Genomic DNA, 11,606 nt, shown 5'->3' on the forward strand with positions numbered 1-11,606 from the left:
AACCACTCAAGACCCTTTGCTGCTTCCTTCAAATATGCTTCGCTCTTTTCAGCCTCACTTATATAGAACATCTTTTGATTAACGTAATGATCAGACTTCGCAAACATATCTTCACGATCAAGGTCAGGAACATGGAGAGTAGTTGGGAAAGTAGGCTCCAAATTGCAAAGCTTGAGCAAATCAATGCTCTCCTGAGATGGAGCTTCATCATTTTTCTTTCCCTTTAACTCATCATCTGTCCAGAGGTCTTTCTCCATCCACATGTGAAGTGTGGTATTACCTGAGGTACTATTGCTGCCACAATAGTTACTGGGGTTACACCCACTAGTTGTGTTGACTGTTGCACCTCCAGAACCAGCGCCCTTGTCATCATCGTCGTCGCTGCTCTCACTTTCTCCATTGGACCCACCCCCTCAACCTTGATCATCAAGACCAACACCATCATCTTCCCCATCCTCATTGCCATCAACTCCCACATTCTCCTGCTCCTCTCCATCCTTGTCATCGACATCATCTTCCCCATCCTCTTCTTTTTCATCTTCCTCTCTGTCCTCGTCTTCTTTCTCCTCCTCCTCTTCCTCTTTCTCTTGTTGTTCCTCCTCTTCTTCCTCCTCCTCTTCCTCTTCCTCTTCTTGTTCCTCCTCTTCTTCATCCTCATCTTCATCATACACTATGTTCATTTAAGCTTCCTCTTCCGACTCTTCTTCAACAAACTCTTCTTCTTCATCTCTAGCTGCACCCTCTCTTCTTTCTGGGTCCAACTCGGTGAGACCTACCGGCTTCCACTGTTGGCTGATGTATGGGGGGTCATTATCTGGTTCGTCCTCATCAATCTTGGCAAATTCTTCAATGAGGTTGCCAATCTGTTCAGTTACTGATTTGCACGTCTCATGAACCAGTTTTGCAATCTTTGCCTTTTTGCATGATTGAAAACACAACCAGATGACGCAAAAACACAAAATAAACATGTATTGTACAGTAGGAAAATCTGACATGCTGCACTTGGATGTACTCCTTTATGGAACTAAGAAAAGGAAGGCCAACTCTGAAACCTACCTTTGTGGTAACTTTGAGGCCACAAATGCTTCAGCTTGCAACAAACCGCCAAGCAGTGGTGTCTGCTCTGTGCCTCTATAGTCTTCTTTAAGCTAATACAAAAAAAGAAAAAGGAAATGATCATCATTTGTGCAAACATGCAAACAATTTTTGCCAACTGATAAGAAAAACATGTGCAACTAATAACATTTTTGTGCCAACTGGTAGGAACACATGTGCAACTGGTTACATATTTGTGCAAATGATAACATTTTTGTGCCAACTGATAACATTAGCTGATACAAAAAAAAGAGAAAAAGGAAATGGTCATCATCCGTGCAACATAAAAACATTTATCTGCCAACTGATAGGTACACATGTGCAACTGCTAACATTGTTGTGCCAACTGGTAGGAAGACACATGAACGGGTCAACCTCAAGAAAAAACAATTTTTGTGAAGAAAAAGAAAACTGAGTTCACCTTTAACTTGTCAAACACACCAGGGGAGATCAAGTCCTTCTTGATGACCTTGGCAATTATATTGTTGTCCCATGCATTGGCTCGTATGGGGCAATTGCTTATAGGGACATCGTGAACAAGCGCATCAAGGTATAGAACCTGCCACGGGCCAAAATGGAAAACTCAATTTTGCAAGCAAATCTGCTAAACAATAACTGCAAAAGGAGAAAACACATGGAGCTATTTGATTTGACTCACCACCAAGCGATACAAGCAGCAACAAATAGTTTGGGATGAGCCCATGTTGCGGAAAGCTTCATTGATGTGTTCTGCTACAAACAGGCAGATGTTTGTGTTCCTCAGCATTTCATGATCTAAAACATGTCCATAACACTTTGGACTGAGCTTCGGGCCGGTTGTTGGGGTTAGAAAGGAGGTAAATGCAACTGCAAGCCAGGTAATGAAAAATGTGTCATCAACTCTTCCTCTCATAGCCTCAATGGTCTTGGTCATGAATCTAACTTGGCGTGAGAATTGTCAGTGATGTTGAATCTCTGAAAGAATCTCCTGGTGATCAACTACATAACTTACTTTTTGACCCCTGTTTGGAAGGTCAAACACCCTGTGCACACTGTTAGCATCGACACGAATCATACCCCTCCCTGGGAACACCATTTTAGAATTTTCCGGCTTGTAGCACCCCACTAGGTATTTCGTGAGATCCGCAGGCAGTGTCCCTGCTAGGTTCAAAATACCACCAAACAACCTTGAATAGATATCAGACTTCTGCAATGGAGACAGAGACTTGTTCAACTTAGCAAACCGCCCCGGTGATGCCCTTATCCTACCAGCTTGTGACGGCCGATTTGGATGCTCCCCTGCAACCCATATGAACACCTTCACCACCACTACCATGTGGATAAGAAAAACTACAAGAAACACATATGAAATAGCATGATAAAAAACATATAACAAACAACTGAACAGACTGGTAGTGTGCACACTGCCAACTACAGAATAGTTTTTGTGCAACTACTGAAGAAGATATGGCCAACAACAACCTAAAATTATTTTTCAAAAATTTCAAAAAGATCATAAAACGTGATACCTCAGCAACTGCTGCAGAAGATGAGGCATCTGCACCAGCACCTGTTGCCTGCACATGGCGGTTAAAAAAACTTGGGCATGACATCTACATGATGGTTCTTGTGCAACTGCAACAGTTGGTGATGCCAATAGCTACATAGTTCATGTGCAACTATGTGGCACAAAAAAATCTTCACATGTTACCTCTATTGCAGAAGATGATGCACCCCCTACACTTGCAACACGTTTCCTTCGCTTTACAACACGAAAGTGATCAATAGCCTGAAGCTTATGCATACAAAAAACAATGTTAACTCATTAACAATAAAAAGAACATGGTTATGACTTGAGCATGACACTTACATCATCTTCATCTGCCCCATCGTCAGTGGGGCAGGGCATGGGTCACAAACAACAACACGTTTGGAGTTCCGGCGAAGGGGGCGGTTTGCAGAAGCCTAAATTAAGCAAGCAAAACAAAAGTTAATCAAATATATGGAGATAAGGTAACAAACAAAAATGCTAAAATATAATCAAATATACAAGACAAAAAGAGGAAAATAATACATCTTCTTCATCCCCATCCACATCACGTATTACACCCATTTTAGGCCTGCAAAAAAACAAGCAAACATAATAGTTAGATGAAAGGCACTCAGACTAAGAAAAACATATATAACTGGACTAACTTGTCAATCAGGAATCAAACTGAATTTGAAATTCTATGCAACTACAAAAATGACTAGACAAATAGTTCTGACAGAAAGCCAACTGAGCACAACACCTTGTGCAAATGGACTAAAACAATTAAACATATAGATCTATCAGGTAGCCAACTAGGTACATCAACTTGTGCAACTGGACTAAAACAACTAACAATATAGATCTATAAGGTAGCCAACTAGGTGCATCAACTTGTGCAACAGGGCTAAAAATGCCTAGCCAACTAGTTCAAACATATAGCCAACTCATAACAGCAACTTATGCAACTGTAACACAAGTGTCTACCAAGTACCAACTACACAGGAACTTGTGCAACTAAAGAACAACAACTTGTGCAAGTTGTACAACTGAGAACAACAACTTACGCCACCGCAACGGGGACCAGAACATAGTATATTGGGCGCACCCGTACCAAATCCTCAACCGCAAAATCCCCACCACCACTGTCCCTTGCTGCCGCACAAAATCCAAGGACACGAGAACCGAACGGAAGCACACACAACACATCTATGTCAAATCGACCATACGAGGCAGTTGTTACCGTTGGAACCCTAAGAATCCAGCCAGCCATTTCTGCCACCGACGACCTGGACATGACCTCGCCCCCGGCGATGAGACCGAGAGAGGGAGGACAGGAGAAGGCCGCCACGGACGTCTGCCTCGAGCGCAAATCCCAACAACCAGTCCACCAACACCTCGGCATGACCTCGCCCGCGGCGACGAGAGCGAGAGAGGGAGGACAGGAGTGGGTACCTGCGACGCTAACGAGGCCGCGCACCAAATCCTCCCGCGGTCCAGCAGCGAATCTCGTCGATGATTTGAGAGCTGCGGCGAGATTTCGGGCGAGGGCGAGAGCGACTGCAGGTGCGAGAAGGAAGGAAAGCGAGAGAAATGGGGAAAACACGGCTCGCGTTTTGAAACCGCCACCCACGATCTCCCCTGTTTGGCTTACAGGTGGGCCCCCCTTGTTTGAGGGAGAGAACGGCTCATGGTGCGCGGTCTCCCGACCAGGCTGCACCTGGTGCACGCACGCGACGATCGCGCGTCAATCGTGCGGCCAGAAATCGGCCGCTTGGTTCGACAATATAGTGCACGTGCACCGGGAAGAATATGGGTTTTTTAGGCAAGTACAAGGGCGTTTCCTATTTAACGCTGCAGGCTCCCATTAGTAGTATTTTTGCAAACGGGCGCCTGCAGCCCCTCCTCGTTGGGCCAACCCACATAACTTTTTTCTGTTTCTGTTAAAACTGTGAAAAAATGTACCGCAAAAGAGAATCAAACCCTGATCTCCTAGGCAGAGACGAGTTCCACAGACCACCTGGGACGGAACCCGACTTGTGTTTACTTGCTTTCCCTTTTTTGTTGTGTATTTTTTTTCTCTTTCATGTTTGTATTTCCGATTTTTTCTTTCTTTTCTTTTTCTTTTATCTTTTTAAAAATGCACAACCTTTTAAAATTCAATGAACAATTTCTTCGACCAATGAACTATTTTTTGAATTTGATGAGCTTTTTTCAAATTCAATAAACTAATTTTCAAATTATATCAATTATTTTGCAATTCTATTAACTTTTTCAAATTTGTTGAACTTTTTTTTAATATCTATGAACTTTTTCCATAATGGATGAACTTTTAACAAAATTGATGAACTTTTTTCAATATCGATGAACCTTTTCCGAATTTGATGAACTTCTTTCAAATCGATGAACCTTTTCCGAATTTGATGAACTTCTTTCGAAATTTGATGAAGTTTTTTTAAATTCGAAGAACTTTTTTTGAATTTGACAAACATTTTCCAAATTTGGTGAACTTTTTTTGAAATCGTTGAACTTTTTTCAAATTTGATGAACTTTTTTTCAAGTTCAACGGATTTTTTTCAAATTTGATGATTTTCAAATTTTACGAACTTTTTAAAAATTTGATGAACTTTTTCCTAATTCGTGTTTTTTTAAATGTGTTTGACTTTTTTGCTGAAACATCACGGTTTTCTTCTGAAATGTATGTGCAAGAAATAGCACGGATACGTTTTAAAGATTTCGCGCTGGATTCTTTGACTAGCTTTGTGTAGCTCGAGTGGTAAGGTTGTGTGCACTGTAACTAGTTGGTGTGAGCTCGAACATTTCTTTTGAAGGTTTTTCGCGCTACAAATCCGCTGCCTGTTTCTGGGCCGCCGGCCCACAAGGGGGCGCTAGCGGGCGCCAGTTGCCTGAATCGGAGCTCCCAAAGTACGAGGGATATCCATCCACAACACGACTTGTCCAGCTAAAATAGGCCTGAAGGGCCCATGAAGGAGGATCCACCAAGAAACAGCCGTCACACATCTAATAAGGCCTCCCTCACCCGTAGACAAAGTTGCCGTACGCACAACCCTAAATCGTCGGGAAGGCATCGCCATGTCCGCCGCTCCCGGACCCTCTGCTTCGTCGGTAAGGCAGCTCTCCTTCCCCAACTTCCCAACCCCCCCGATTTGTCCTCACAGAGACTCGACTAATTTCCCGATCTGTTTCCAGGTCACCTTGTCCCGCCCCGGCCCCGGCCCCTTCCCCAACTGGATGATGCTGGAGCCCTTCGTCTTCCGCAGGGACGACAAGGAGTCTTTCCCGGACGACATTAAGGCTTACCTCAGCGTGTCTGGCACCACCTCCTGGAACGCGCCGTTCCGCATCGCGTTCGTTCTAAAAGAGCCCCCGCTCCCCTCCCGCCTCTACGCCCACCTGCCATGTTTCCCAGATCCCAGGAGGCATATCCCCTTGGCCATCCTGGCGACCCACCGTCATCTCATCCTCCTTCGCATCGCCACTGATGCCCTGGACGAGGGCTGTTGCAAGATTTTCTTATTTACAGCGCCTACTACTCTTCCTCGTTCAAATCTCTGCCTCCTTGTACCCAGCCATACACTGACTATACCAAGAAAGAGACCGGTGACAGCCTACCTCGTGATCATCCCCTCCCCAAAGACAAGCAGCGCCTTTTAATGGTCCAAGTCTATGGTGTTAGAGTTATAATATAGGCCATGTACCCTTTTGTATTTATTCCATTGTATAAGGGGTTTCCTGCATATGTTCCACACCTGTACATGTATATATATCGGCCTATGGCCTCATGGGAATACAAGTTGCTTATTCCTAACATGGTATTAGAGCCTTAGGGTTTTTTTTTAGCACGCGCAACTCGTGCTCTCGATCCAATTTACCGTCCACGCAGCCGTCGCCCTTCTTCTCTTGCGCCGTCGCTGTCTCGTCTGATCCGCAGGTCCGCCCCTGCTGCTATCTACCCGTCAGCAGCTCCAGCCTGAGCCCTCCCGTCCCGTCCGAGCTGCTCGCAGCCGCTGCCGCTTGACGCGCCCGCTGCACGTAGACTCCGCCTCGCATGGAGCCGTGGGTGTGCTAGCTGTGTTCCTGGTGCTGGATTCCTTTTGCTAGCTGTGTTCCTGGTGCTGGATTCTTTTTGCTAGTCGCATGAGTGCGCTAGCTGTGTGGTCCTCCGTCTGCCTTTCTGCGTCCCCGCTGCTGCAGATCCGGCCGGATCCCACCTCTACCTGCCAGCCGCCGGCAGGATCGATTGCCTGCTCGGATCTCAAAAAAAAAAATTCTGCTGCATCAGGATATGTTGTTGTTCCTCGCTGTCCAGTGATTTTTGATGGTACTAACTACACCGAGTTTACTGGCTTCATGCGCATTCACATGCGTGGCATCCGTCTCTGGGGTGTTCTTTCTGGCGAGGTCTGCTGTCCGCCACGTCCGGTTCCTCCGGTGGCCCCTACTCCGCCGACTCCACTGGTTCTTCCTACGGACGCTACTCAGGCCGCCAAGGATGCGGCTAAGCTTGCTGATGAGACTGCTGATCGTGCTTATGATGAGAGGGTTTTGGCTTATGAGGAGGCTCTCCAGACTTATCATGGTGCTTTGTCTGTTTACACCCAGTGGCTTGATGATGATGCTCGTGCCGCAGCTGTTCTCACTACTAGTGTTCTGCCTCAGTTTGCTTCTGAGTTTCTGGGTCTTCCTACTGTCTATCAGATGTGGACCTGTCTTCGTCAGCGCTATGAGCCCTCTGGTGATGCCTTATACCTTTCTGTGGTTCGTCAGGAGCATGCTCTTCAGCAGGGTGACTCTACTGTTGATGACTTTTATGCACAGAGTTCTGCTATCTGGCGCCAGCTTGATTCTCTCCGCAGTGCTGGTTGTCGTACTTGCCCCTGCTGCAAGGCTGTCCAGGCCAACTTGGAGTTTCATCGCGTCTACGAGTTCCTGTCTCGGCTCCGTAAGGAGTTTGAGCCCCGGCGTGCTCAGTTGTTTGCTCATGGCCGTATTTCTCTCATGAAGGCGCTTTCAGAGATTCGTGCTGAGGAGACTCACTTACGTGGTGCTGGTTTGCTGGAGGTTCCCTCTGTGCTCGCTACTCGGGTTTCTTCCACTCCAGCTGTTGCACCGCCCCATTCTCGCTCGAGTGCTCCGCCGCTCTTGCCCACTCCTTCTGGAGGCTCAGGTCGCCCCCGTTCACATTGTGACTACTGCAACAATGATGGTCATATTGAGTCCCAGTGCTACACAAAGCGGAAACAGCTGCGCAAGGCGCGATCATCCTCCTCAGGGACTTCGTCATCTCCCTCGACAGCTTCAGCCATTGCTTTGACTGAGCAGGATATTCTGAGACTTAAGCGTCTGCTCGCGGCTTCAGGTTCTTCCTCGACGGGTACTGCTGGTTCTGTGACTGATGCTTCCCGCACTGAGCACCCGCCCTCTACACAGTCAGGTACATCCCCATGGGTTCTGGACTCTGGAGCTTCTTTTCATATGTCTTCTCATTCTTCCGCTTTGTCCTCTCTTCGATCGCTGGATTCTCCTGTTCATGTCTTCACTGCTGATGGTACTCCACTTTCTGTTGCTAGTAGAGGACATCTTTCCACTCCTTCTTATTCTGTTCCTGATGTTGTTCATGTTCCTCGACTTACCATGAATCTGTTTTCTGCCGGTCAACTTACTGATTCTGGTTGTCGTGTCATCCTTGACGTTGACTCTTGTTCTGTCCAGGATTGTCGCACGCACACTTGGGGCTGGCCCTCGCCGCCGTGATTCTCAGGGTCTTTGGGAGTTGGACTGGCTTCATGTTCCTTCCGCTGCCACCACCATCGCCAGTCCCTCCGCTGCTGTCGCCTCTGTTACTGGTTCCTTCAAGCAGTGGCATCATCGACTTGGTCATCTGTGTGGTTCTCGGTTATCGTCTTTAGTTCGTCGAGGTCTTCTGGGGTCTGTCTCAGGAGATGTCTCTTTAGAGTGTCAGGGTTGTCGTCTTGGCAAGCAGATTCAATTACCATATTCACATAGTGAGTCAGTGTCTAAGCGTCCTTTCGATTTAGTCCATTCTTATGTATGGGGTCCGGCTCCTTTCGCTTCGAAAGGTGGTCATAAATACTATATTATTTTCATCGATGATTTTTCTCGTTACACATGGCTTTATTTCATGACTTCACGTAGTGAGGTGTTGTCTATTTATAAGCGTTTTGCTGCCATGGTTCATACTCAGTTCTCTTCACCCATTCGTGTTTTTCGTGCTGACTCCGCTGGCGAGTATATCTCTAAGATGTTGCGTGGTGTCCTTGCTGAACAGGGTACTCTTGCCCAATTCTCTTGTCCTCGTGCTCATGCTCAGAATGGCGTGTCTGAGCGCAAGCATCGTCACCTTCTTGAGACGGCTCGTGCTATGATGATCGCCGCCTCTCTTCCGCCTCATTTTTGGGCCGAGGCTATCTCCACTTCCGCCTATCTCATCAACCTTCAGCCGTCCACTGCTTTGCAGGGTGGTGTTCCTTTTGAGCGTCTTTTTGATCGTTCTCCCGATTATTCGATGCTTCGCTTGTTTGGTTGTGTTTGCTATGTTCTTCTTGCCCCTCGCGAACGCACCAAACTGACCGCTCAGTCTGTTGAGTGTGTCTTCTTAGGCTACAGTGATGAGCATAAGGCTATCGTTGTTGGGATCCTATCGGTCGTCGGATGCGTATCTCTCGAGACGTGACTTTTGATGAGTCTCGTCCTTTCTACCCACGCCCATCTTCCTCGTTTTTTTCAGTGGAGGATATCTCTTTCCTCACTTTTCCTGACTCACCTATCACCCCCGTCGCGCCTGTGCCTATTCGTTCCACTCCCTCTGCTTCCCCACCCCTCGTTGATTCGCCGCCACCATCTTCCCCAGTCTCCTCACCTAGCATGTCCCCGGATCTACACCTTCCTCTCCGGTGACTTCTTCGTCGCCACCCCCCGATTCTACCTTGGCGATTCCTCCTTCTCTTGTTCCATCTTTTCCTCAGCATTACACTCGTCGTTCACGACCCGTGGATGCTTCCTTGGATGAGTCGTCCTCTTCCTCTCAGCCTGCTTATGGCTTGCGTTCTCGTCCTCGTCCTCCTGTTGATCGCTTTGGATTTCCCACCGCTGGTGCTGCTGTTCTTGAGCCGACTTCTTACCGTCATGCTATTGTTCATCCTGAATGGCAGTTTGCGATGGCAGAGGAGATTGCTGCTTTTGAACGCACTGGTACCTGGGATCTTGTTTCTCTTCCTCCCGGAGTCCGTCCCATCACTTGTAAGTGGGTCTACAAGGTTAAGACTCGCTCCGATGGTTCTCTTGAGCGTCACAAAGTTCGTCTCGTGGCTCGTGGTTTTCAGCAGGAGCATGGTCGTGATTATGACGAGACTTTTGCTCCTGTGGCCCATATGACCACTATTCGTACACTTCTTGTCGTTGCCTCTGCACGCCACTGGTCTATATCTCAGCTTGATGTTAAGAATGCCTTTCTTAATGGTGAGCTGCGTGAGGAGGTGTACATGCAGCCACCACCTGGGTATTCTGTTCCTGATGGCATGGTGTGTCGTCTTCGTCGCTCTCTCTATGGCCTTAAGCAAGCCCCTCGCGCCTGGTTTGAGTGTTTTGCCTCTGTGGTCACTACTGCTGGTTTTTCAGCAAGTGCTCATGATCCAGCATTGTTTATTCACCTTTCTCCTCGTGGCCGGACTCTTCTTCTTCTCTATGTTGATGATATGGTCATCACTGGGGATGACCCCGAGTATATTGCCTTTGTAAAGGCCCGTCTTAGTGAGCAGTTTCTTATGTCTGATCTTGGACCTCTTCGCTACTTTCTTGGGATTGAAGTCTCTTCTACCTCTGATGGCTTTTTTATATCCCAGGAAAAGTATATCCAGGATCTTCTTACTCGTGCTGCTCTTACTGACGAGTGCATTGTTGAGACTCCTATGGAGCTCAATGTTCACCTCCGTGCTACTGATGGTGATCCTCTCCCTGACCCGACGCGTTATCGTCATCTCGTTGGCAGTCTTGTCTATCTAGCTGTCACTCATCCGGACATCTCTTATCCGGTTCATATTCTGAGTCAGTTTGTCTCTGCTCCCACATCGGTTCACTATAGTCATCTCCTTCGTGTTCTCCGATATCTTCGGGGCACGATCTCTCACCGTCTATTCTTTCCTAGCTCCAGTTCTTTACAGCTTTAGGCCTATGCGGATGCTACGTGGGCTAGTGATCCTTCTGATCGCCGTTCACTTTCTGCTTACTGTGTTTTTCTTGGCGGTTCTCTCATTGCCTGGAAGACGAAGAAACAGATTGCAGTTTCCCGTTCGAGTGCTGAGGCTGAGTTGCGAGCCATGGCTCTTTTGACGGCAGAGGTGACTTGGTTACGGTCGTTACTTCAGGATTTTGGTGTTTCTGTCACTACACCGACTCTGCTCTTATCTGACAGTACAGGTGCTATTAGCATTGCGCGCGATCCTGTGAAGCATGAGCTCACCAAGCATATTGGTGTTGATGCTTTCTATGTACGCGCTGCTGTGCAGGATCAGGTTATTGCTCTTCAGTATGTGCCTTCCGAGTTACAGTTGGCGGATTTCCTGACGAAGGCCCAGACTAGAGCACAACATGGCTTTTATCTCTCCAAACTCAGTGTTGTTCCTCCACCATGAGTTTGAGGGGGGTGTTAGAGTTATAATATAGGCCATGTACCCCTTTGTATTTATCCCGTTGTATAAGGGGTTTCCTGCATATGTTCCACACCTGTACATGTATATATATCGGCCTATGGCCTCATGGGAATACAAGTTGCTTATTCCTAACATATGGGACTATTGTGCGGAGGTTCACATGAGTTTGCGGTAGTAGAGCTTCGTGTCTTTACCTCCAAAAGCTCAAAGGTTTATGCCGACCTATGTTTCATCCGTTCCTCTACATCAGTTGCTCCTGTAGTCGGTGGGAGATGGGAATCAGTGCGTGTACCAATTCTTGACAGCAGCAAAGA

At 47.2% G+C, this 11,606-nt stretch overlaps 1 protein-coding gene across 1 annotated transcript; it reads left to right on the forward strand.

The window, feature by feature from the left end:
- Positions 1 to 5,270: 5,270 nt before the first annotated feature.
- On the forward strand, positions 5,271 to 6,362 carry LOC109770548 (uncharacterized). Its single transcript, XM_020329257.2, has 2 exons — positions 5,271 to 5,728; positions 5,813 to 6,362. The coding sequence occupies exons 1-2, from the start codon at positions 5,696 to 5,698 to the stop codon at positions 6,275 to 6,277; spliced, it is 498 nt and encodes a 165-aa protein (XP_020184846.1). The 5' UTR covers positions 5,271 to 5,695; the 3' UTR covers positions 6,278 to 6,362.
- Positions 6,363 to 11,606: the final 5,244 nt, after the last annotated feature.

Source organism: Aegilops tauschii, chromosome 5 (assembly GCF_002575655.3).
Source record: "Aegilops tauschii subsp. strangulata cultivar AL8/78 chromosome 5, Aet v6.0, whole genome shotgun sequence".
In the NCBI taxonomy this organism is placed as follows: Eukaryota; Viridiplantae; Streptophyta; class Magnoliopsida; order Poales; family Poaceae; genus Aegilops; species Aegilops tauschii.

Bases quoted from the DNA above. Each gene is read 5' to 3' on its own strand.
- LOC109770548 (XM_020329257.2), top strand. From the start codon at position 5,696: ATGTCCGCCGCTCCCGGACCCTCTGCTTCGTCG. The intron at 5,729-5,812 runs GTAAGGCAGCTC...ATCTGTTTCCAG, and splicing joins CCGGACCCTCTGCTTCGTCG to GTCACCTTGTCCCGCCCCGG.